The 25,792-nt window shown below is 38.8% G+C and overlaps 2 protein-coding genes across 4 annotated transcripts in view; one reads left to right on the top strand and one right to left on the bottom strand.

Moving 5' to 3' along the window:
- SUSD5 (sushi domain containing 5) overlaps window positions 1–4,070 on the top strand; it is a 37,967-nt gene extending 33,897 nt beyond the window's left edge. Inside the window, exon 5 of the mRNA XM_014887619.2 lies at window positions 704–4,070. Within this exon, the coding sequence (XP_014743105.2) occupies window positions 704–1,971 (1,268 nt within the window). The 3' untranslated portion in view covers window positions 1,972–4,070. The remainder of the gene's footprint in view (window positions 1–703) is intronic.
- Window positions 3,813–25,792, bottom strand: part of CRTAP (cartilage associated protein) — a 26,442-nt gene continuing 4,462 nt past the window's right edge. Inside the window, exons 4-7 of one of the 3 annotated variants that reach the window (XM_088166315.1) lie at window positions 23,585–23,713; window positions 22,509–22,654; window positions 20,431–20,514; window positions 3,813–10,273 (exon numbers count right to left, since the gene is read on the bottom strand). In XM_088166315.1, coding sequence (XP_088022441.1) covers window positions 10,208–10,273; window positions 20,431–20,514; window positions 22,509–22,654; window positions 23,585–23,713 — 425 coding nt within the window. In that variant the 3' untranslated portion in view covers window positions 3,813–10,207. Of the gene's footprint in view, window positions 10,274–10,682; window positions 11,416–13,107; window positions 13,524–20,430; window positions 20,515–22,508; window positions 22,655–23,584; window positions 23,714–25,792 lie in introns of those variants that run through there. The other 2 variants (XM_014887642.2, XM_088166311.1) reach the window with 2 other exon arrangements.

The raw sequence follows: 25,792 nt of genomic DNA, 5'->3' as shown, positions 1-25,792 counted from the left end.
TGTGGGATGCCTTCTGCTTTCTTCAGATGAAAACAAGCAGAACTCAGTGTCAGCCTTGGTGGTGGAGTCTGCCTGAGTCAGCTGAAACAAGAAATACTGTTGTGGCCCAGGTGTTGTAACACCAAGGGGATTGAAGAAAAGCAGTATACTGATAAAAACATGCCTTGATATCTTGAGCATAAGGTACTGAACATAATTCTTTAAAATCATCTGGCTCACAAGGGATGAAGTTGCTGTAAAACTTTTAGTTTTGTCTGGGGTATTTTTTTTATTACAAATTACTAATTGATTAATTTTTGCTAAATCTTTCTCTCCACACACATTTCTTGCTTGAATAAGATGAATTTTTTTCCTCAAATCTTATAAGGAGTCATACCAGGGAGAGAAAAGATTTGAAAAAACAATAAGCAAAGGAAGTCTTCTAAATGCAGACAATGAGTTATTTATATGCATTTTTAAACCTGGAAAGGTAAGATCTTAGCAGTTAGCAATGACACCTATTGTGATATTTAAAGAACCTTGAAACTGAGTATCAGCTCAAGGATCATGCCCTTTTCAAATAAACAATTACACAGAATGAGAAATACTGCCTAGAAGACACTTCTTATTGAACTTTTCTTCTTGGATTCTTGTAATAAATTAGCTCAGTGCTTTTCCAGATAATTAAATGTTGGCTTATGAGGTTTTTTAAAAATTTTTCTAGATGAAACTGAGGCACACATTGACTATGAAGATAACTTTCCTGACGACAGATCAATGCCTATCACTGAGAATGACCATGGCAATGGCAAAGAGGAAATTGAGCAAGAACAAATACAGCTTTCCTTCAGTAAAAGTTCAGAGGAAGGAAGAACTGGAAGTACCAAAGGGGCTACTCAGCACACAGACATTTCTGAAACAGGAAGCAAGGCACCAACTGAGTCCCCTGTGTCACTCTTAAGCCAAAAAAACTTGTTTTGGTTTCCATCAGAAACTTTCAGTGAGCCTGAATCAGAGAAAAAGACAGATGATTCCACTAAAGCACAGTTTTCTGAAGGTGATAACCACATTGGAGTGAAGACAGCTTATGATGAACCTGGTGTCAAAATGTTTTATGATAGTGAGGATTTCCCCATTGGACCCATTTTCATAACTAATGATACAAAGAGAGCGATGGACACAGTTGCCATCACTGACGAATCATGGTTAGATGGATATCCAGTAACACAAGAGGTGGTAGAGGTTGATGAAGGGGGTGATAAAGTTGATGGTTCAATGGGAACAGAAGATGATACCATCCTCACGACTGACCAACCAAATCACGTGGAAGAAAGAAAACTGGGAAATGGCAGTTCAACTCCAGAGGAGGGTCTAACAGAGATTGTGGCAGCAACAGCAGGGGTAGATGATGAAGGGGCTAAAGAGACACTGGTACCACTTGTGTCAGTGAGTGGTCTGGAGAACTTTAGTGTGAGCAGTGGTTATGATGATGGCACATGGGAACATCCAGATACATCTCTGGAAACTGTGACTCAGGAGTCCACTACAACGATGCTGTTTGACATAACCAGCTTTAAAACATCCATGTCAGAAACCTCTGTGACCATCAGCCCCTCTGATCACACTCCATACATACAACCAAGAGACACAACCACCTATCCACAACAAGTAGCAACCACTGCACCAGCTCCAGACATCCTTACTGACACAGTGTCTCAGGAATTAGCTGAGCAAGAAAATCTCACCCAGGGCCTTGGTGAAAAGCCTGTCCCCACTTCTGAGCCATGTGAGGGAGAGGATTGTCCCAAGCCAAATAAAGGTGCTATCATAGCAGTAATAGTGATTCTTCTCTGTTCGTTACTGTTTGCAGCTATTCTGGCAGTGTGGTTTTTAAAAAAATGGCAGCAGAAAAATTCTGTCTATAAACTAAATGGAAGGTGTCAGTCTAGACATCACTACCACCACCAACACATCGAAATGCAGAAAGTTTAATCAGGGGCCTTTTGGTAGAGATACTCATGTTAGAAGAATCACATGACTCATGGATGCTAAAATCCAGCAGCGCAGAAAGCAGAAGAAAAAAGAATGCTAGAAGAACATAGAAGACAGAAAAGGTTTCATTGTTTTGAAAGTGCATCTAGCATATTCAAATTTTTAGAGCTAAATAATCTGTATATTTCTATCACAAGAGTCTTTTGGAGACACCAGCAGGACACAGTGTGCTCAGTAGTACATCTTAAATTTGCTCTGCTTTTACATTTTGCTCCTATTAATAATAAATTGATTAATTAATTTCTGTGCTACCTGGCTATAATGTAATGGTAGGGTTGATCAGGCCTCTTTGGTCTGTCCTCACTGGAAAAGAAGGAGAAAAGAATTGAAGAAGGATATTTTTGGAGCAACCACACACTTGGTGTTTGTTCCTTTTTTAGAACCTGCCCAAGCTGGTCAGGATAAACCACCATAACAAATTATTACCAGATGTGTCTTAAAAACTATTTGCTACCAGTCTTTAATGGATAGTATTGCAATGACTACTAAAGTAATTGTCTTTAATGTTGTGAATTTAACAAGCCACAAATGTTGGATCATTATGCTACTTCTCTGGAAGGTGTTCTTTTAGCCTTAGTGAAGAAATACCATTCTTATAAGTAATCTTCCTGTAGAAATGATGATGTTTCCCTGGAATTCAGAGAATACTGTAAGTGCCATTCTTCCTTGAGTATGAGCAGGAGAGGAGGCAGAGCACCTTTGAATCCAGGTTTATGATGAATAGCCTCTCATTACAGAGTCAAACACTGATAAAGCATTTTCCAGGGGAATCCTATATAAAGTCGGCTGCTTTCTGAACACAATGTTGACTGACCAAAATACTGAACTTTAATACACAGCCAGTAGTACCTCTGGCAACTGAAGCCATATGTAATACTTTCGCCATGTAAAAACTGTGGAAGGACTGATTTTTCACCATTCTGCTCTTGCATTGGCTGGAGGGGTGGACATTGGCTCTGGGAGATAGGCAGCCCCTTTGCATGCCACTTATTGTGGTTTTAAAGATAAAGCAGACCTGGGAAATAAATAAATTGCATCTAGTTGATAAAATGCACTCAGCTTCTAGACTGGGTGTTGGTGTAAAAGCACTGAGGCTTTTCCAACAGGACATCCCATCTCCAATGGTTCTGAACATAAACAGGAATAGAGGGGAATCTGTTTTCTAGAATCCCTTAGCATAGTTCATATGAGTTTAGTATGGGGTCTTCCTTACATTTCTGAATGAACAAGAGGAAGTCTGGCAACTGTGAATAATCTGCAGGTCAGAAATTCATTCAGCCATTCAGCCTTAGTCAAAGAGTAGTAAAAGGTGTCTGGGTGGAGTTCATTCCACTTTTTGGCTTGAGTTGCAGTGGTAATCACTGCTAACTCCATGGAAGGTAGGCTTTATGAAATGGAGCACAGAACTGGGCCCATTTTACATGCAGCCATCGATCTCAGGGCAGGCAAGCCAAACAAAGTATTTTTAGACAACGGCTATGGGTTACCTCAGAAGGGTAAGAGTTGAATCTTGTTGCCAGGCAAGAGCCACAGAAAATAAAAATTACAGAAACTGTACAGATTTGTAAATATGTCTCTGACATATGCATGGCTTTTTGCTTTTAATTCATTCTACTCTATGAAATAACTTAGAATTTATGTTGTAAACTATTTTTTAAAAAGCAGTTAAAAAAGAAAAACCCAACAATGAATTTCCCACCAAGCAACTTTATGAAGATTGTTAACCAAAACACATCATCTGTAATCCCATGGAAATATGTTGAAAACTAAACACAGGAACATCCATTAAAAACATTGCTTTACTGAAAGGTACAAGTAGGTGTTACAGTTCTGTGTAGCATCATTCAAAATGAAAAGTCAATTCTATTCGTCCCAGGAACTGAATATGTAAAATGAGACTCAAAATATAATTACAAACACAACTTGTACAAGGATCTCATTTGAGACTTAGAAACACTTGTTATTCATGAACCAGAAGAAAGTGTACATTAACATAAATGCTTTGGAGGTATTTAAATAAAACTCAAGTTACAAAAACACCAGGAAATGAAGTGTGTGCATGTGTTCTTGCGCAAATCATCCAATTTGCCCACAAGTTTACAGAGAAAAGACAGGCCTGATACTTTCATAATTCTTGTAGAAGACAAATTGTTATTAAAAATACTAGCTTAAAATTTTTAGCTTAGACTGCCAGCCCAGTTCTTCTTCTGAACATCTACCTTCCTTTGCAGCATCATCTGTTTGTATTCACAGTTCTCACTTTACCAGAATGATTCAGGGAGTTTGGGAAAACTAATAAACAGATGGGGATAAACAGTTCTTCAATGATACATTTGATTTAGACTTCTTTCTGTGTGTGAAACTTGGCTAATCACCAATAACGGGATTGGCAAACAATATATACCTTATACAATGAATACAAAATCTTAACATGGTAAGGTCAAAATAGAGTAGGCGATGAATTGCTTAGGAATCAAAGCTCAAACTGGCAGCTGCATATTGAAATTAGGAGAGGAAAAAAACCTGGGAGAATACCAGAAGTGCTTTTGTAATGGTGACATCCAGCCATTGATTTGTTACTCTGTGATAAAAGCATGCATCATTCTCTTTCAGGGAAATTACATATTATAACAGTCTGGTCAGAATTTGCTCACTGGGGTCAAGAGTGAGACATGATCTCCACTTCCTCTCTTTTCCTTTGTTAACCTTTTAACTTGGCCCCCATTTCATACAGACCTTGTGCTACGATGTCTAGACAGAGACTACAAATTTGCTTCAGCAGGCTGAAAAGGGACACTGTGGGGTGTGACATCACAGCTACTGGCAGTGTTTGGAGGTTCAAACCCATGCAACCAAAAGGAGGCTGCTCTCCCTTGTACAGAAACACTGGGCTCATGCATTTTAGGTTTTTGCTAAGTTCTCAGGCTGAAATCCCCTCAAGTTCTGTGCTTGCCTTAACAAATTATGGTTATTGTGTTGTACTGCCTTATTGCTTTCTGTACCTCAAAAGCTATTGTGATGGAGATTTGTTGCCATGTGCATTGGACCCAGCATAGATTGATTTTTTTCTTCAATGATTTACCTTTTTTAAATACCCAATAATTTGTAATGCAAAGATAAAACATAATACATTTATGTGAAAGTAACTATGAATGACCATTTAAAAATTACCCTTAATAATAAATTATCAGACCATCATAAGACTTGTCAAACTACAGGGTTTCCACCAGCTCAGGAGAATATGTAAATGTTTAATTATTTTTCAGACAAGTGATAGTGAGAATGGGCCAAAAGCAGAAAGCCCCTTTTAAATTTTCCTTTAAATTTAGCAGTCATATAAAATTACTTCTCTGACTCCCATATTTCCACTTGAAAGTAAACAAGTTCCATTACTTTGCAATAGAATTAATCAGGAAAAAAAATGTGTTACTTCATGATGCTGAAAATACCTACCCATGAGATATATCAATAGGAAGAAAAAGTTTAAAATAATCAAATAAACTTAGAAAGTTTTTCTACAGGAAAGGTTATCATTTATACACTTCAAAATTTGAACTCTCTACAGAATTTAATTTCCATATAACAAAAGTACTTTAAGGAGAGAAAAGAGGGGAAGGGGGAGAGATGGATGCCTAAATCAGTGAATATTTCCATGCCAAAAAAAAAAAAAAAGTATCTATTTATTTTAATATTTTCTCCTAGGCACTGAAGAGGACTCAAGATACAAACCCCTGATTTGCTCGGTGTGCAACCCAACTTACTTTGGCTATTTCTTAACTCCTTTTTTGTATAGAGCTTAAACTCTCCACACTAGGCCATTCAAGTCTTGAGTCACCAGGAAAAAGAAGTCGCTGTTTAAAGCATGGCAGATGACCAAAAGTTCAGACAGCTGCAATGAAGGATTAGTTGTGGGTTTTTCTCACTGCCTTGCTACAAACTGCATCACAGCTCTATGTTCAAACATTATTAAATGGGAATGTTTTCTCTGGCACTGACTACTCCTCCCCACAGTTTAAGTATTGAATTTTTTAAACTGAAGTAGCTTTGGTTCACAGCTCCATTAGAACCTAAAAACGTATTTCCATGGTAGCTGGCATATGCAGGCAACTGTTTATTCTCAGTATCAGCCATAATAAACACTTGTACTTTTACAATCAACAAATCTTCGTCTAATCACAACTCCATTTTCAGAGCTGCGAAATTTGCATGCTATTTAAACCGTTTTTCATGAAGACTCTCTTGAAATGGAAATATTTTCTAAGTGTGCCTCCATTATCAACACAGATCAATAATTCACTGTAAAGGATGTGAAGATAAATGGTGGGTATTGATTTCAACAGTCTACTGAGAAAGAACTTTGTAAAGCAGGACATGCTATCAGATTTTCAGGGGGATAGCTTGTCCAGAAAGTATGGAGAAATGACACCTCATTGGTTGGATGGGCTCTTCAGGTGAATTAAGAACAACTGACTATCTTCTGGGTTTATATTCTAGCATTCCAAAGCAGTAAAGCTCTGGAAAATTGAGCAATTTGAATTTGCTTTTAGTATTTATGAGCCTTAACAAGGTAATAAAGAAAGAGAGAGAGAGAGAGAGAGAGAGAGGGTGAGAGAGAGAGTGGGACGCCGCAGACAGGACGGGGTGAAAGGAAAGATTCGACCATGTCACAGACCGATACGGGACAACGGAACCATAACAACCATGAACAGTTGTACTTACCAAACTAACAGTGCAATACAACACCTTGTCAACAGAAGTAACGAAGGTCTGCTTGCAGGATTGCTACAGCAAATGAAAGGGCCCAGCAGGACATTTGTATTCCCATTGAATTTGCCAGAACTGATAATTCTAAAAGAATGTTTTTTCATAGTCGATTTTATTGACAATTGGAATTGCCAAGGCACAGAAGTATGCAGCCTGAAATGCTCTTTTATGGCAGCAAAACTAAGCTTTGAGGAGAACAATCACTACTATCCTACCTTTTTTTAATGAATGTTGCCATTTGTGAGGATGAATTCACAAGGATAATAAGAAGAATTGCCATAGTAAGAGTAAGCATTAATTTGAAAAGGATTATATTCTCAGCAGAGTCTGTGAAATTCACTGATTTTCAACCTAAGCCCTTACCCTTACCCAAGCTTTAGTTCTTACATAAAAGACTGTCCTGACAGCCAGCAGTCAGGTGTTTAGGTGTTTTTCACCTAACAAATATCCACTTCAGTGTGACACTGTTTCTGACTCAGTTTAAATCTTCAGCTTCCAAGCAGTTCCCCATAATGTAGGACCCCATTCAACAAGAAAACAAGCTCAGGACTCACATGCATGTAGCCCCCGTGCTACAAATCTGCCAGACGGACTTCACCCACTATTCGCCTCTAAGTGGTGATGGAACAACATGCAGATCAAGTTATTGCAGACTTGCTTGTGAGCACTGACAGAGCATCAGAGGCCAACAGCAGCTAGAGAATAGCCAGCTTTGCTTTAGAAATGTGAATACTTATTAGGAAGTGTAGCTGTACAGCTCTACAATTTGCAATACTACCAACAAAGTGGACAGAGACACATACCAATGCTGCATTCAAACCTGTCACATGAACATGGTGTGTTCAACAAGATGATGCTCCCACGACCATCAGCATCATACTGTAAATCTTGCCAAAAGTGGAGACAAATCTAAATATCCCACCAGGTTAGGCACAAGCTGCTAACATCTGAGGCAGACAACTCACAACTGCAGGAATTTGGGGTGGCAGAAGGGAGGCAGGAATATTCCTACTGCCTCCCAAAAAGAGCTGGCAGGATCAGAGAAGTGGAAAAAAAGACACTAAGCTATTACAGTCATATGTAAATGTTGGCATTTAACAATAGCAGCAGGAAAAATCAGTTACAAGAACCTGAGAATGCTGAAAAAAGCCACAATAAATACTGAAGAACTGGAAGAGGAGCTATTTCTCATTAGAAAAGAACAAGGGTTTGAGAACTACTTGTACTTATTAAGATGGAACTGGCTTGGAATGTAAAGTGCAAATTAAGAAAGACAGAAAAAGAAATCCAGCACTCAAACAAAATGAAAAAGGGATCATGGTGCCATCTCATGAGGCCACAAGAGTATCAGTTGCCTCCTCAAGTTAAATCGAATGGTAATGGACATCAGACTTACTCTAACGAAGCGTAAGAAAAACAAACCATTGGCTAATGGACATCTCAGTAAACCATGAAATCCCCACCTGAGAAGGCACAATGGGAGGGGAATTTATCTGCAAGATCAAGAGGTGAGGAAATGAGTGAATGTGAAAAGCTAAGGAAGACTTGAAGACCAAACCACAAGCTTGCCAGAAAATTGATAATACCTGAGAGACTTGCAATAACCATTGAAAAACTGTTCAATGAAGAGGAAAAATCAGGGTTCATAGGCACCAAACATATACCCACTGTAATCCGTTGAAGTCAAATCACGAATCAGGTAACTCTGGTACTTACTTTTTACTGGTGGAGTGAAAATATGGCAGTGTTTTACCATGTTCTTTGCTCTTTAAAAAACATAATAGGAATCTCAGACAAATAGTGCTGGAATGGAGAATGGAGTTCTTTAACTGGAGAGAAATAATTCTGGGTGCAGAACAAAGAGGTCTTGGAACTTATTTTCTCTCATCTCGCAGTACCTACTGCAGTCTACACTACTTGTTCCACCAACAGGCAACATCTGATTAGGAGCTTTATGCACATGGTATTTCCACACAGGATGTACAGTCATGGAACACCTTGGGCTCAGGAACCTGAATTACAACCATCACTCTTGGAGCCTTTGAGGCTTTGCACGGCAGTACCTACAAACAGCACACAGCAGCTGAGGCACCACAGAGCATCACAGAAACAAACAGCCAGGCAACAGCCAGAGCTTGGCAGAGCTCTGAAGTCAGTTTGGTAAATGGTGATAGCAAAAAGGTGAACTAAAAATGCTGTAAAACAAAGGTAATCTCCAGCCAGCTCCACACCTTTTAATGGTGAGATTTCTGGATTTGAATACTAGAGTATCAAAGATGAAGCTATTGACTATCATAAAATCACACAATATTAGGAGGTGCAAGGGACCCACAAGGATCATGGAGTCCAACTCCTGGCCCTGCACAGGACACCCCAGGAGTTACACCATGTGCATGATAGCATTGTCCCAATGCTTGTGAACTGTCAAACTTGGTGCTGTGACCACTTCCCTGGGGAGCCTGTTCCAGTGCCCAACCACCCTCTGGGTGAAGAATCTTTTTCTTATATCCAGCCTAAATCTTCCCTGACACAGCTCTAGGCCATTCCCCTGGCTCCTGTGACTGGTCACCACAGAGCAGAGATCAGCACCTGCCCATCCTTTTCCCCCTCACAAGGAAGTTATAGACTGCAATGAGGTCTCCCCTCATCACTGGCTGAGCTCTTGAGGACAAAATCTGTAGTTGTCCATTCAGGCTGGAAGGCAAAAGGACAAAAGGGGACTCCAGAGCAGTAACCTCTCCTTTGAGCATATACATACCTCCAACAAGAGAAAACTAAGGATAAATTGGAGAAGCTACCCCAGTAGGATAGTACATGTATTTCATGGGGTGAAATGATGGTTTACAATCAACTGCTTGTAAACAACTTTCAAAAGCAAATTTCAATTCTTACATAAAATTACAATGAACGGAGTGCAAATACTGTGTAGAACAAAACCATGAGGAAATGTGATACACACAACCCTCTGTCAGCTCAAGGCACACAGCAAAACAGATTCTGGTCTCCTTACCACAAGCTGAGCTGGGCAAATCTCCTAAAGTTAAAAGGCTCTCTAGATTTTCATTTTGAGATTAAAACAGTCTGCCTATCAACTTCAGTGGATTAGTTGTGATTTATATTAAAGCAGTTACAAAAGACAATCTCATCTTCCACATCTTTCACACTCAAATTCAAATATTTCATATGCTGAAGGACACTGCAACCTCATCCTATGGATTCTCCTTCTTATTCCCTATAGATATTCAACAGTGTAGACTACTACAACTTAGATAAACTATAGCAGCAACAACTTGGCAAGCTAATGTAGATCACGTTTTGCCTTTTTAAAAACTCCAAGCAGATTAAGGGTTTCTAATTCACTTCCATTCAGCTGAATTACAGTTCCATCATAGGTGAATGCTCATCTGGATGCTCATATGTACTGAATGCTTATCTCCTCTTGATGCAAGCAGGATGAAACCACTTGCAGGACTTGATCCTTGAAAACAAAAGAGGAAAGCAGAAGATGAAATCCTGGATCCTTCTCTGAGTTCAAGGGGATTTTTGCTCTTCAGTAGACTTAGGCACTAATTCATTACTTTTCTCCATCACACCTTTATTTGGTCTGTACCATTTGTACATCTGTATCATCTGCTGTACAGTTCATCAAAAGGACAGGAATTCACATGTAAATATTTTTCATTATTCCACTGAAAATCACCTCAGTTTCCACCTGTACTTACCTTTGGATGAAAACCATGCAGATAGTCCCACTAGGCAGAAAAAAAACACGAAATTTTTTTTAACCGAAGAGAATACTAAATACATCAATCACCAGTATTTCGTACAAGACTGGCCCCATATCAACAGGGACCACAGGCTGTTTCAACAGAAAGAGTAAGAACTAGTAGGAAGAAAAAAATTATTTTTATTCTCAGTTTCACACAGTGGAATTTAATTTAGCTTTCAAGAAAGATCAATGCTGCTTTCATAATTCTTTAAGCAATGTTTACAAGATCATTAGTTGTGTTTGTTAATAACCTTATTTCAGCTATTTAAATGTACCTTAATATCTTTCAGGTACATTTAATATCTTAATATCTTTCAGGTGCACTGGGATTCATTATCACTTTATTCACCATCATATAAAAAGACATAAATAAATAATACAATTCATAGCTCAGAAAGGGGAACTGTTATGTCTTCCATAGCTCATAATCTGACAAAGGTTCTTGAGAATTTAGCTGTACTGCTACAACTTAGTAGAACAGCACCGAAATGAGGAGCCTTAGTGCCGTGCTAGGAAACAGAAATAGTCTGTTTTGTTGTGTTTGTAGAAGGGAAAGAAAGCTCAAGAAGGAAACTCATGTGAACCAGTTCTGCACAGTGAAAAGCCACGCTCACAGAAAAGCCAGTGCAGCACAGAAGTGACCTTTCAGGAGTGGATCTTGGGATAAAAGATGCAGCTTAAAGAAGCACCTTTAAATTATATCTAACTGGAACTACAGGTGATCAAAAACAATAGTAAGGAGAAATGGTGAATCTTCACTTCTGTAAAATACTTTGTAGTAGTTTTACTCATCAGGATTCCTTCTTTTCCTCCACTTCTAACAGCTCATCAAGGAATTCCACAACTTCACCCTAGAAATGATTAAATTTAACAGAACAAAATTAACCCCCCAAAAATGGTGGGAAATTTCTGCTATTTTAATAAAAAAATAAACTGCAATAATAGGTGTTGGGATATTTTTAACACCCTCATGCAGACACTAGTATAACAAATCTATACAATGCAGATAAATGGCCCATACAGACTTAGCACAAGACTTTTAGCGACACAGACCTTAAAGGAGAAAATGTTATACACTTCACAGTAAATGCTCTTGTACTTTTACAGGTACTTAAATAGACAATGGAATCCTCAAACTTAGAGAGGAATAAATGTTTAAAGCATCTGTTAAGTTAGGAAGTTGTTAGAACACCATAAAACATTTAAAAAATTTAGAAAGCTTCAAAATTCAAAGCCAAAGCATTTTGTAGAACCAGAACTTTGACTTTGTATGTCTTCCTTAACTGTTTATGTCCCCTGTCACACCCTTCAACACCCTTCTCCGTTTTCAACCACAGATCTACACAAGCCATGCTTCAATGCAGCAACAATGTGAAGAACCAGAGATACTAGAATGTTTTCCATACTGGAAACAAATATACTGGATTTAGATTCAGACTAGAAAATTTACAAGCTCCACTCTGCCAACACAGGGCACCAACACAATGTAGCAATCCAACTTTATTTAAACGATTTCTAATGTAGTTCTGTGTCTTATACCTTAGTAAAATGTCTTCCTGCAGTCAAGCCTGAGTACTCTGGCATGATACAGCTCCACTGGCTGGAACTTACTGTTTTGTCAAATAAACTATAGTAACTGAGCTAAAAACCTTCTGTGATCACTTTCAGCACAAGGTAACAACTTCAGTGGTGAAAAGCAGGTAGTCAACAGCACATGTCCAACAGCAGCTCAAAGCTACTCAAAACTAACTGTAGCAGCCCATCTGCTGGCATCCTCAGAAACACCAGTATTTTCTGGTTTGCCTTCCATGCACAGTTCAGAAACACTGCCTGAGAGGGGAGACCCTGTGGGATTACCTATGCCTATACTCACTTTTTGATACAACTTAAAGTAGAAAGATGCAGATGCTCAAATGCCACATTTCCAACCTTTTACTCTAGTAACTACAATGTTCTGATAAACTCTTAATTTAACTCTGTTTTCTTTAAACCCGTCCTTTCTTTCTTGACATAAACCTATGGTCTAAAAAAGTCTTAAGATGTGACTTAGTTTTTTTCCAAAAATAATTGTCATTTTCTGCTGGAAAACTTGATCATACTCACTCTCATATGTAAAATAATGAGAACTTCTACCAGTTACGTTGAAAGCAAGTCACCCTTGTTTGGAGGTTTATTTTCCTTCTTTCCTTCACCACCCATTCCAAGTCTCTGTGAACTGCATTAAGCTTCTAAGTCTGTTGAATTGATGTTTACAATCCCAATTACATTTTTAGCACATTGTTGTCTAAATAGGCATTCCTTAGAAAGACAACATCTTCTAGAAACATTCTGAGACTCGAAATTTTACCATTTTCTATTGTGTTGAGAAAAGGGAATTAAAACTCTGTCAATGAAAACAATAAGAGGAATTTTTTCCTATTTTGAATAAGATAATAGTATTACGGATATTGTGATTAAAAAGTAATAACATCACACTTTTAAGAAGTATGATTAACCGTGAGAGAAATAATGAAACTAAGCAAACAAAAATAAAAGCAGGAGGAAAGCTGGCTGAAATAACTGCTGTTCTTGTTCCCTACTTCACAGTTCCATGTCAAAAGACCACTGAGATTTTGCAACTATGAAGTGATTTTGGCAAGTCCTGAAGGATGGCAATTTGTTGTGCTCTGAATTTGTTAAAAATATTTAAGTATCCAAATTCATATTATTGTCACACTCATCACTAAGATAGAACTTTTCAGAAGACACACAACATACAGACAAAATTCAAGTTTTTAATTTCTGGTATGTTTTCAAATCCAGAAACATGTAAGAAATGAAATAGGATATTTAAACGCAACAGTATTAGGAAAAAAAACCCAAACAAACCTGAAATCTCTAGTGTCTGAAACTGAGCTCTAAAGGAAAGCATTGCAGAAGCTGTTGTAGTCTGATTAGATGTACTTAGGAATAAGAGAGGCTGAAATATGCCAAAAAATATAAAAACAGTTGCTGAAACAATATACATAAAATATGCTGATATAACTGAATACAACTGAATAATTGCCTGGATGTTGGTTATTTTGGAAAAGGCAAAATCTCTAGATTAATGACAAACAAAACCCCCGTTAAAATATTTTTGCCTGTGCCTTCATCATCGAAATGTAAAATATTTTGAAGTTGTACAGTGGTTGGCAGCCCAATGAAAAGGTGATAACGCTGCCTCAGAGGAGGCGATCACATTGTCACACTGGCAGCTGTGACCAGGCTGATCAATGTCCTTGTCCCATTAGCACTCACTTCACACCAGACATTTAGCATGGCTGAACTCAGTACATATTCCACAGGTGGTCATTCCATGGAAAAAAGCCTTCTGTCTGCTGACACCTAGTAACTTCGTGCTGATCTATGCCTGCAGACCTGGAGTCTGAAATGAGTCTTTGATATGATTTACTCCCTCAGTGAGGCAGAGTCCCTTCCGGTCACAGGCTGTGCTCTTTGGCTCCTCCCTACCTTTACAGAAAAAACATCCAATTTTCCATGCAAAGTCGGCTGCAAACCCAAAATTCTTTCCACTGCCAGCTACTCGAGGGCACAACGGCCACCAGCTCCAATGCAGGTAACATAAATGCATTGCTCCAGCCCAGTGCTGATGTAAATCATACTGAGCAATCCAGGGCCCAAAGGGCGATGAAGCCATCTGGCTGCTAGGTAGGAAAACAGGACAAGAAGTCTGGGTATTCTTCGGAAGAGAAGGGTTTGCTGCCAGAGCAACTGTGTGTGATAGTTAGGCAGCCAACAAGTGGAAAGTACACACTAGTGAGCTGCTTGATCACCTGCAGGGAAGCATTTCCTCCGTGCCTGGCCGTTGGTCCACAGTCATGTCCTCCAGGTTTGCCAGGTACAGACTGAGCAGCCCTGGGGCCCCCACAATCTCCCTACCAACCTCTTCCCTCTCCTAGTTCAGGGACGGCCAGTGCAATGTGGGACTGACAGACCAAGGATGTATGGGAAAAGATGGAACAAGTATAACCTGAAATATGGAAGGTGTGATATCAAGCAGAAAAAGGGGAATGTTCCCAGACTGGTGTGAGTGGTAGGAGGAATCAGAGAAGCTGATCTGTCCAACTGGAACATCTAATTATCTGCTAGATATGGAAAGTGAGCACTCTTGGCATAGATTAACAACTGAACAGAGGCACAGACAGAAAGAACAAATTTTATGCCACAGTAATTAAGAAGGTTTTACAGAGGGTAAAGAGGGTATGTGAGTAGGCTAATTATAATTAAAAAATAATTTTAAAACAGCGTACTTGGTTAATTCTGAATAAACTAACCCAGGCTAGTGAGACTGAGGCATAAGCAAAAGAGAAGCTAGAGCATTGGAGGAAAAAAAAAGACCTAAAAAGGAGAAGAATGCAAAACTCCTCACTTAGTACCTCAGTGTACTGAGTGTCCAAGACCATGATATACATTGGGCAAGGCCCTTCCTTATGCAACATTAAATGTCGCATTCACACTCACAAAACAACTTTTTTAGAGAAACTGTACTTTGAAACTGCACTTTGGAGACTCCTAGCCAACTATTAAAACAAAACAGCAAGAAGGAAGAGCTACAAGTACCTGTCTCTGCAATGGCACACTTGAGGCTGATGGTCCAGCACCAACTTTTCTTTCAAGACATAATTTAAAAACAGTAGCAAGCAGCAGTTACACTGCTCACTGACAGACCCAGACACCTTGCCATTGCTTGCAATGATTGCCTTCTGCAACTGCAAGCATGAATCATTCATGAGTCCTTGCCTCCCCTATAATCTGTTCTGCCCTTTCTCAGTATGGACTGGAAAAGTTATGGGAAACCACTAGCTTTCTTATAATAACCCATACTTTCCAATGCAGATCTGCTGATGGCCTCTCCTATAGGGATTCTGTATGTATTGCAGTAGGATATTCCTTCTTCAGGGAAGCAACAAACCCTATCTTCAGGGAAGCAACAGAGAAGATAATAAAAGATAGTGTTCTAGAATGAATTAAGATCCACAGAAAATTATTATTCTGGACATGCTTTTATGTGTGATTATCAGTCAATTAATAGGAAACAGCTTTTATTCAAACTCATCCAACAAACAGCCTTAAGAGACAACACACGGAGAGTGAAGAACTGGCTGGATCTTTGTTTCCTTATAATCTATGACTTAGAAGGAAAATATTTATCTCACAAAATGTCCCTCGGTTGTCCTTCAGGACCAAAATTCAAATTTTGCTGAAGTTCAAAGATCTCAATGACTGGTATTTGTTCAACAGTGAGAGCAACAGTTTTGATTCCTTCATGCACTGGGTCTAGGTGATTGGGTTGTGAGAAGGGTGGCCTCTAGGTGAGGAGTTAGCTGCCCTATAATTAATTACTGTCCTGTAATTGCCCTAGTAAGTAATGAGAGTAGCCACAAGGATTAGGTTATGAAAACCAGCAGATTTTGTTCAAGAACAAATAATCACCTTGCAAGAGTGAAGACAAAGGTTTGATACAGCTGACTGTGGAGGACATTTGCTCCATGGACCTAACAGAGCCTGCACATACTTACCACACAGCCCACTGGCCAGCAATGTTTTGGAGGGGAAAAACATTATATCAGCGTAACAGTAAGGCATGTGTCAATGAGTGGCTCAGCCTGAAAGGTTTATTCAGCCTTCGACCAAGAGAGTTTCTTGATCTAACCTTCAGTTAAAACCTGAGAGTTCACTGTTAAACTCCTCAAAGCCCTGTCAGAACTTCCATAAGCTGTACAGTCCAGGCTGGACATTCCTGACATTCTAGCTGGGGAAAAAAAAAGAAAATCCCTCAATTCTTTTTGCAGAAAAATTATTTGTCCCTTAACTTATTTCTTTTTCAGATACTTAGTCCACAGTGTAACCAACTGCCACATGCTTTTGGGCTTTTTTTTTCAGTATTAAGAGAGCTTAGTTGGTTTTTACATGACTATTAACTACATTCTCAAATTTTTTTCCATTTCTTTTTAACAATTTATTCTGAACCTTTAACTGTTCCTTTCCCAAATATTAGGGGAGATTACAGTACACTGCAGTTTTTACAGTAGTATTTTACAGTAAACCAATAAATGTGCTTTCCTTTTAACATTATAATTTATAGTGCCTATAAAACATCAGTCAACCCAATTGTTCCAATTACACTGAAAGCAGAAGCCTTCCAGTGGCCTTGTTTCTGAGCTCTACTTATGTACTTATGCTCTCTTGCCTGCTTTATGCTGCATGCAGAAGATTAAGAGAATCTGGGCAGTAGAAGTTCTTCCTAATGCCAATACCTGCAGCTTAGGGCCATCCTAACATTTAAGCCCAACCATACTGGAAGCTTCCCATAAGAAGTGGCTTTAATGGGAGGAAGAACACCTTTGACCAAAACACACATCCAGTGGTGTAAAAGCAAGAGGAGAAAGCAGAAAGACCCAGCCATATGGAAAGAATCTCCACTAGAAAATTATGACGGAAAAAAATCCCTCATCTTCTTTTTTCTTTAAAAAAGTGTATGTTGAACAGGGACCACAACACTGCCCATTAGCTGGCAACTCTCTTTGAAACAGCTGCCACCAGCTCTTCTCAGGGCAGCTGTGCTGTTGGAGCTGTGCTGGTCTGAGGTCACAGGCAGGGCAGAGTTTACACGTCTCCACTTACAACTTGCTGTTACAAGCACACTTGTGTAAATCATTTGAATATATCCAAGGAATGAGTTAATAAAGCTCTAAGTACATTGTTAGCAATTCCCAAACAGAAAAATAGGCTGAATTCAGATTTCTATTTGCTATCAGTACTCCACTGGGGCCCTTGTGTTTTGATGCTATTCCATATGTCCTCTTTCCACCAGTCACATTAGTTCAGTACTTATTCTTCTTTGCATTACATGGATGTGATGAAACACAGAGCATTTTAATTTCACGCAAATGGAACACACACTATATACAAATAAAAAAAAAGGTGTCCAAAAAAGTGGGTCAATGCTGCCAACCTACTGATTAAGTACTGAAAGAAAAATCACATTGTAGGCTCATCCTCGCCAAATACTTGTGGTTCTGATGGAATTTAGAACAGCTAAGTAGCTATCACCCTCCAAAAAAAATTCCACAAGAACACTGATTTTATGGGCCAAAATCACGTCTCATACAATTACTGTGGTGCTGGAGTTACATCTACACTAACAGCATGTCTGGCTCTTAAAAGCATTTCAGTTTGCCACTTAAATCTGTGCAGTACCAGGAGCTGTATCCATGATAGCTTTGATCTGAACAGAAATCAAGAAGCCTGTCTGTCCATGGCCAACTAAGATGACAACACTGTAACGTTCTTTTAACTTCCCTGTGGAAAACTGCAAGGATATTTAAGAATGATTACTTTTTCTTAAAAGCAATTTGTAGCTAGCTGACACTAATATTCTGTCATCTCTACTGTGTTAAATGTTTGAATTAAGAGTTTTTCATTTCCTTGTGGAAAAATATTGATAGAGTAACACAAGCAGAACAGTATTTCTTGTAGTAACATATGCAAAAATCATTACCGCCTGTTCCAGCCCCTGCAATTACTGCTATGTATTCCTGGAGAAGCCAAATGTTTTCACTTGCTTTGCTAATGGGATTTAGAAAGACACATGGTTGATCTGGGATATGGGACCATGGAAAAGTCTGGATAAAATGAGATTCTCCACTTGAAAATAATGGCACTCACATAGGAAGGGATCTTCTTGCCACATCAATCCTTTTGCTTCCATCAAGGAAAAAAGACTTTTTTTTCCCTGCAGATTATCTTGTGGGCTATCTTACTAGCCCACAAACAATTTCACAAAAAGCAAACACGGAGAACAGAAACTCAAATAAGGTATGGCCTATGGCCCAAGAAGTACATGGTTTAAATAAACAGAGTGCACTTAGAAGAGAGCTTGCCTCCATCCTCAACAATTTTTAATAAAGTTTCTACTGCAATACCTTATCCAGGGTATTAATCAGTTTTCAACATTCCTATCGAACAAACTTTTCTATCTGTGCCAGAAGAAATACTAAACAAAATAAAAAATTCCACTTATACTACCAGATCCTGCCCATAGAGCAGAAACTGCAAGGTCGTGGTTTTACCTTTGTGCTATTCCTGCTCTGTCTGTACTAACTGGAAGTCTCTTGCAGCCAAAGACAAGTTCTGGTAGCCAGCGATTTATGAGTTCACTACCAAAAGCCAGAGGCATGGACAGCCTCCATCCCTCACAGGTGTTTGGGCCCTAGCAAGGGAGGGCACAGAAGCTGTTCAGCTTTTCCCCTGAGAAGAAGAATGGTAACTTTCCTAATACAAAGAGAGTGTGAGGTAGGGATATCTGTGGCATAAGCAGGCCCAGTAATTTTGGTTGTTTAATCCAAACATATAATCCAGTGTAATGTGACTTCCTTGTCAGCCCAAAAATTTAACTGCAGTTTACACTGCACCACCCTCCTGCAGATTGCAAGGTCATTTGTCATAGCCCTGGTGAAAGGGGCTACAGGAATGAATACCACCAAATTAATGCTTGTTTATTCTACACACAGTGTAGAGGGTTGGAGTGTTCTATAACCCTTTCTTCTTAAACATATGGGGAAAACCCTCAAAATGGTTTATTCTTCACCCTCTCTTTAATTACTCATCCCTGTGTTTTGAAGCAGCAGATAGGAAAGAAGAAAAAAAGTACAAACTAAATTGATGCCTAACACAGGAAAACATCATGGTCAAAGCACAAATCAACAAGGAGTATGAAAAGTGCTCAAGTATTTCACACCTTGATGAAAATCCATACAGACTAGTCCTCATCTAAGCTCAACCTTAAAGCAAGCTTATTAAACTGACTTTCAGGGGGTTTTATCAGAATGGAAAGTCTTCCTGAAGTCTGGTAACCTTGCAATGGAATTTCAAATAGAGTTGTTTTCAGATCACAAGAATACTGAAGGCAGCACAGACATTGCTTCTCTGCTGTAAAATATTCTCTCTCCCTACGTGTTGGATAACAAAAATTGTAAAGGTGTTTTCATTTTTTTAACTTAAACCATCTTCGTCTTTCCTAACTAAGAAAGACCTTGGCAGTGCTCATTACAGGTACCCTTGCTTCATGTCACAACTAAGCAAAGCTCTTTCTTTGTTAATGCCAGTAACATTTCACCATTTGAAGATTTTTTTAAACTTCTAAATGAAAGCAAAAGGCAATCCAAAACCTCCCATGAATTATACTTTAATTTCAGTTGTGGAAGGAAACACCCTTTCAACCATTAAACTTCTTTTCTTGCACCAAAATAAAAAATCCCTTTAAAATATTTTCCAGTGTAAACAGTAGTCATTATATGCTATTTGACCATGAATTCCAACCATTTAAAAAGCACAACTGGGTGATCAAAATGCCAGCAGAAAAAAATAACAGACAACAAGACTTCCTTTGGACAAAAACTACAATTTAGGTGGTTACTTCTGGACAAAATCATAAGGACCTTTAAATCTAATTTAAACAACATTTAAAAAAAAAATTGACAACACTCGGCCCCCTCAAAACACCAAACCCAGAAAAACATTTGGTTTAAATATATATACACCATTTCTCTGCTCCCTGGTGTTACAACTCGAAAACTGTCAGCTCAGTGCGTTATATATTTACCTTCATGCTAATTCTATCCATGTTTTTTTTTAATGGTACATTATGTTCTTTGAGTTTATTCTTATATTCCAATTACCAAACAAAAATTTATTATAAATCAGTCGTGGTTACAAGAAGATTTTTCCATATTAGTTAAATCCTGGAATTACAGCTATGTATCATCTTCACTTTAAACATGATTGTTGCTTTTTTACCATGACTTCATTTCTAGAAAACTCACCTCATCATCATCCTCCAGATGTTCCTTTGCAAATTCATATATTTCCAGCTGGAGTGTAGTAACGTTGTGGTATCGAATTGCCTCCTACCAAAAAAAACCCAAATTTCTGTTACTTTAGGGTAGCAAGACAGGGCAGTGTCATCACATGCCTCCTGAAACTACTCTAGTGAAGTCAGACCCAGACCTAATAAAGGTAGATCCCAGGCAGGGTTCACAGTGTTTGAGAAAGGAAACAGCAAACAGCATATTCCAAACTCTTCTGTAGATCTTCCTAAGCACAGGCTCCCCCACTGCAAGAACAAAGTAGTCTCCTCTTTCTCATGTTTCAAAGCACTGGCGAATCTGAGAATAAGGAATGAGACTGCCAGGTCTAAGCAGCAGCCTGTGCCTGCATTCCAGTAGGCTTTGGACAGGAGAAAGCCTCTGTCTCCCTGTGCTGGCATATGGCAGCAGTCAGTTCTGGGAAAGAAACACACTGAGCAGTTTTGCATGATAATGACTCAACATCCCAGCCTGAGCCTGCGCTAGGGAAACTCTGCGAGGTCACTCACCTGTCTTTCCTCACTTCCCGGCTATGTGCCCGGACAGCAGAGGGTAGCTCAGTCTCACTCTCTCATATTTGTGAGTACCAACTTTCATCTATTTTTATTGTTCCATTTAACTCATTTTGGGGAAGAAAACAGGAGACTCTTTCTTTCACAAGAACATCTAAAGGTTAGTGCCAGAGCCAAATGTTGCTGTCACCTCATTACCACTTCTTGAAAGTAAACCAGAAGCATTATGATATTCAAGGCAAGTGATTAGGACGGCAAGCAACTTCTGTTGATAGCTACATTGATCAAAGAACAAGAAAATACAGCTGTGTGCATTTAATATTTTGCATTTTAAAATCAAATTATCTGTAGTCCCCAGCTCCAGAAGTTATCAATGAAACATTCAGAGTGCATGTGTAGGGCCGTTGTTTTGCCCTCTCTGCACATGTATGCCAAATCTGTCTGCATTTTGCAGTTTCCCACTGTTGCTATCCCTCACTCCCACTACCATGAAACATTGTCTCCAATATGGTTATAAAGCACCATTCTGCACTCAAAAGCAGTGGGAAAAGAGCAGTCCCCTTCTGCTGTGAGCTCAGGCTTGCTGCTGCTGCCTGAAAAAACCAAATGTATTTTTGCTGCCTTTTGTCTCAGTTGGCCCTGCAGGGCAGGCCTGGGTTCCCACTGTGCCAATAAAGTGTGTGCTCTAAGAAGCAGACCAGAAGGCATTAAATTCAATTTGTGGAACAAGTATTGCTAATGACTAATTAGTTGTACAGCCCATATGACTGATGCCTAAGAAGTCACTAAGCATCACAATTTAGCTGTATGACTTAAATCCTGGTAACAAGAAACATCGGAAAATCCAATTTGATGTCACAGTCCAGGCTGTAAAATTTCCTTGGACATGGAAATTTAAGAACAGCGTGGAAACCTATTTTTAAAATAGTTTTCCAAAGCCAGACAACAATTGTTACTGGACGGACTGGTGTCTTCTTTGCAGCAAGCATTTGAATTTAGATAATTAGATGCAATACAGTCCTGAGCCTTTTTCCATCCTCATCCACCAACTGTGTTCTAAATGGAGTAAGTGGAAAGTCAGTTTATCTGGAGTAACCATATTCAGACACATTCCAATGCCCACAGAATCTGAAATAACAAGCAAGTGGGAAACTATGTGTTGGCAAATAATGGTTCACAAAAGCCTGAATGTCACTCAGAGATTTCATCATCAGAGATTTCAGGGACCAGCTGCTTTATTTATAGAGGTACATAAAGATATAAATATGTTTAATGGTCAGAGAAGTACCAGCATGAGTTGACTTATCATATATTATATGCTATCGTAGTATATTTCAACAGAAAGAGTTATAAAGACATCCACTGTTTACATAACACACTACACTTCTGTGTACAACTTCCTATATAATTTTAGTAAAACAGAGCATGTTAAACTCCAGAAACAGCAGATATCCTACATTTTCTCACTGAGTTTAAGAGAAATATCTGAATGTGTCTAGAAGGCATTTTAAGTCATTCACCTACCGATCTGGGCTGAAAATCTTCCTCTTTAAGTCCCCATTTGTCTTTGTGGTACTGGTAATAGACCATGTTCTGTTTCATTACTTCATCTTTCTCATCGAACAGAAGGTAACTAGCAGCACAACAAGCTGCATTCTTCATGTCATTCACTATTTAATAAACACACACCAAAAAAGTCCAGGTAAGGTAAATGAAGAAATTCCTACTATTATCAAAGCTCTGGAAAACTCAAATGGAAACAGAGCCCATACTCTACCTCCTCACCAGCTGCATAGAGAAAAAAAATTTGCTCTCCAGAAACAATATGCTATTTTTGTGTTCTGAAACACATAAGGCCATGATTCAAAAATCAACTCAGCATCAACCTCTGATGGTTTTCTATGAAAATCGTAACCAAATGTTCCTCCCAGGTATCCCAGTATCACCACACAGCTTGGTGGTACACACTGGGACATTTATTTAAAAAATAAACAAAAATATATTAATCCCCTCCCTACTTATCTGTACTAGGATTGATAAAGAGGGAAGAGTCAAGGTGTAAAGTGTGTAGCCAAACAATACAAGCAAGAGTCATTAATGGCTTGATGCTACATGGCTGATGTGCTTTCCCTTTGATATTGGAGCCTGCAGGAACAGCTGTAAGAGCTAAAACTGTTCTTTACAGCGCAAGTAGCTCCTCAAGAAACCACAACTTTCACTGATTAATTTACCTATCAAATATGTCATCACTGAGCACCGAACACTATCATTTCTGTTAAGTGGTCCCCTCCCTTCAAAACCCATTTAGCTCCATTCTAACAAGATTATAAAAATCCACTAGAAAAAAGCAAATAGTATGAAATACACTGTAGGTTTTTTGTGGAAGAAATTCTGTCCCATGTTTGTTAACTACAGTGATAACAGGGAGCAAAAGACACGAGGAAACTTAGATTTTCTGTCCCAGAACAGTTTAAAAAGCAGATTCTGGAGGCCACTACTTACATTCTAAAGCATAAAATTAGAGGGAAAATATTATGAATAGAATCTGTCCCACATCATCCAACATCAGCATTATTTAAGCACAATAAATTACTACTTACTTTTATAATATGCAAACTGCAAGTAATGGTACATGGTGGCCACAAATTTTTCAACGACAAAGCCTCCTATAATGGGTGTCAGATTGCTCTCACACTGCACTTTGCATGCAAGGACTTCAATATAATGATCTGGAAGGAAGTAAACAGTAACAGAGGGTATGGAAAACACAGAGTGAACTGTTGTAATACCTCCCATTAGTCACCCATTAAAATTTGGCCTTATAATGCGCTTCTGGATCTTCCTGCTTGGAAGTACTGAGAATCTACAACTACATCTGAAGTAGGAAGCAAGTGTTGGTACTAGGTCCTTCTGTGAAAATCTGTGTGGCTGACTTTTAAGGCATCAGAGCTGGAATTCCAGAGAACTGAGCACTTAGATTTTATTGATACCTACAGGCAGCATGTGGTGGTCGGTTTTTCATAGTATTACACAGCATTGCATTATTTCCTAGCTGTAAACTTAACAGTGCTTTCTTTTCTAAATTTTGCAAGCCTCTGCAATTTCATTACATTATTGTACAAATAATGTCCCCATGCTGCTGAGTATAACTGTGTCACAGACAGATACAGCAGGCGATTGCAAAATAAACTTCCAGAGATGGCTGTGTTATGGGATCAGTTTGGACGCTTTAAGAGAGAAGAAAGAGTAGAATATGCCAGGAACATATAAGTTCACAAGCTTACCCAGTCTAAAAATCGCTATATAGAATGCAATATAGGACTACAGGAATTTTATATTCAAGAAAACACATTTCAAGAAAACCTTCCAGCAAAAAATTTCAAGCATTTTATGGATACATCGCATTCATCAACAGGACGTAAAAAAATATTTTAAAGTCTTAGTTTCCCTGTTAGGCACATTTGACAGGTGAAAGAAAGTAAAGGTTGTGCAGCAAATTTCTGACCAAGACAAAAGAACACTTTTCATCACTGACAACTCCTAACATGAAGAGGTTAACACTGAGGTTAACTAAAAATAGCTCCTGAAACTAACTAAAAACAACTGGCCAAATGAAATTACTAGACCTATCTTTTATAAGAGCAGCATATGTAAGCATGTACATCTGCCTCCTGCAGATCCTTGGAGGCAGAATATTTCTCCCTGGAATACGAGCACAGTTCAGCCCAGGCAGTGCAAATAAATTTGAATGTTCTTATCTCAAGAGCAAAATACTTGAAATGCATTAATGTGGCCATGGTGACATCACGCAGTAATTCCTACCTTTCTTTCCCATCACTACTGCTGGGAATTGTCCTTTCCTTCCAAGGAGGAAGAGGGAGGGTGATAGTAAGTGTCAATCACGGCTGAGCATAGACACTATTCTTTACAGTGGCTTAGGAATTGTCCTGACATCAGAGCTCTGACCCACTGGGGAAGAAAGTTCGTGTTCCTTGCTTTACTGCCTGTGATTTGCTCTTTACTCTGTATTTGCTATCCTAGATACCTGCCTGTTTTGCTCAAGAGCAAGTCAGGCTTGAGGAATAGCCTGCAATAGTTATTCCATATCAGCTGTATTAGTGAATACCAGCTGCACATCATGAGAAACTGAAGCTGCTCATGTATAAACATACTTCACAAAAGCTTCCCCTCACCAAGACGTATTATGGCTTTACGACAAAAGGTGGAATGCTTTTCCTTAGCGTAACTTAGAACATAAAAAATGCAAGAGAATTTCTAGGTTTATTGAGAAAACATGTAGGTGTTCTCCACAAAAAATATTGTCAACCATACTGAGTTGTCAGAGCACTGGAGAAATTATTTGTTTCTTTTGCTGCCAAAGAGCATAGGAAATGTGTATGCGCCATTTTGACACCAATCAAAAAAAGCTGATATCCCATTTCCTTTGCAAAGCAATGTTTTGGGGTTTTTTTGCTATACACAAAAAATATAGATGTTACCTACTAGTGAAACTCTAATGTAAGAAAGATTAAAAATAGCCAACAGAACCTTGTCGTTTATGAGAAAGGAGATACAGATCACCAGACCTACACAAACCACAGAGCTGACTTCAAAGGCAGGCTAACCACAGAATTCAAAGGTGGCCAACCTGATACTGAAATGATGGTCAAGAGACCTGGCTGGATGACCACTGCTACCCAGATAGAGCAGTTGTTATTTACACATCTATTTTACTCTGACACAGAACTTCCATGCTAATGTAAGATCTCTGCTCCAATTTCCTGATAGACCTCATTTATGTTACTGAA

Source organism: Sturnus vulgaris, chromosome 1 (assembly GCF_052056855.1).
Source record: "Sturnus vulgaris isolate bStuVul1 chromosome 1, bStuVul1.hap1, whole genome shotgun sequence".
In the NCBI taxonomy this organism is placed as follows: Eukaryota; Metazoa; Chordata; class Aves; order Passeriformes; family Sturnidae; genus Sturnus; species Sturnus vulgaris.
This window is presented reverse-complemented; position numbering and strand designations above follow the sequence as displayed.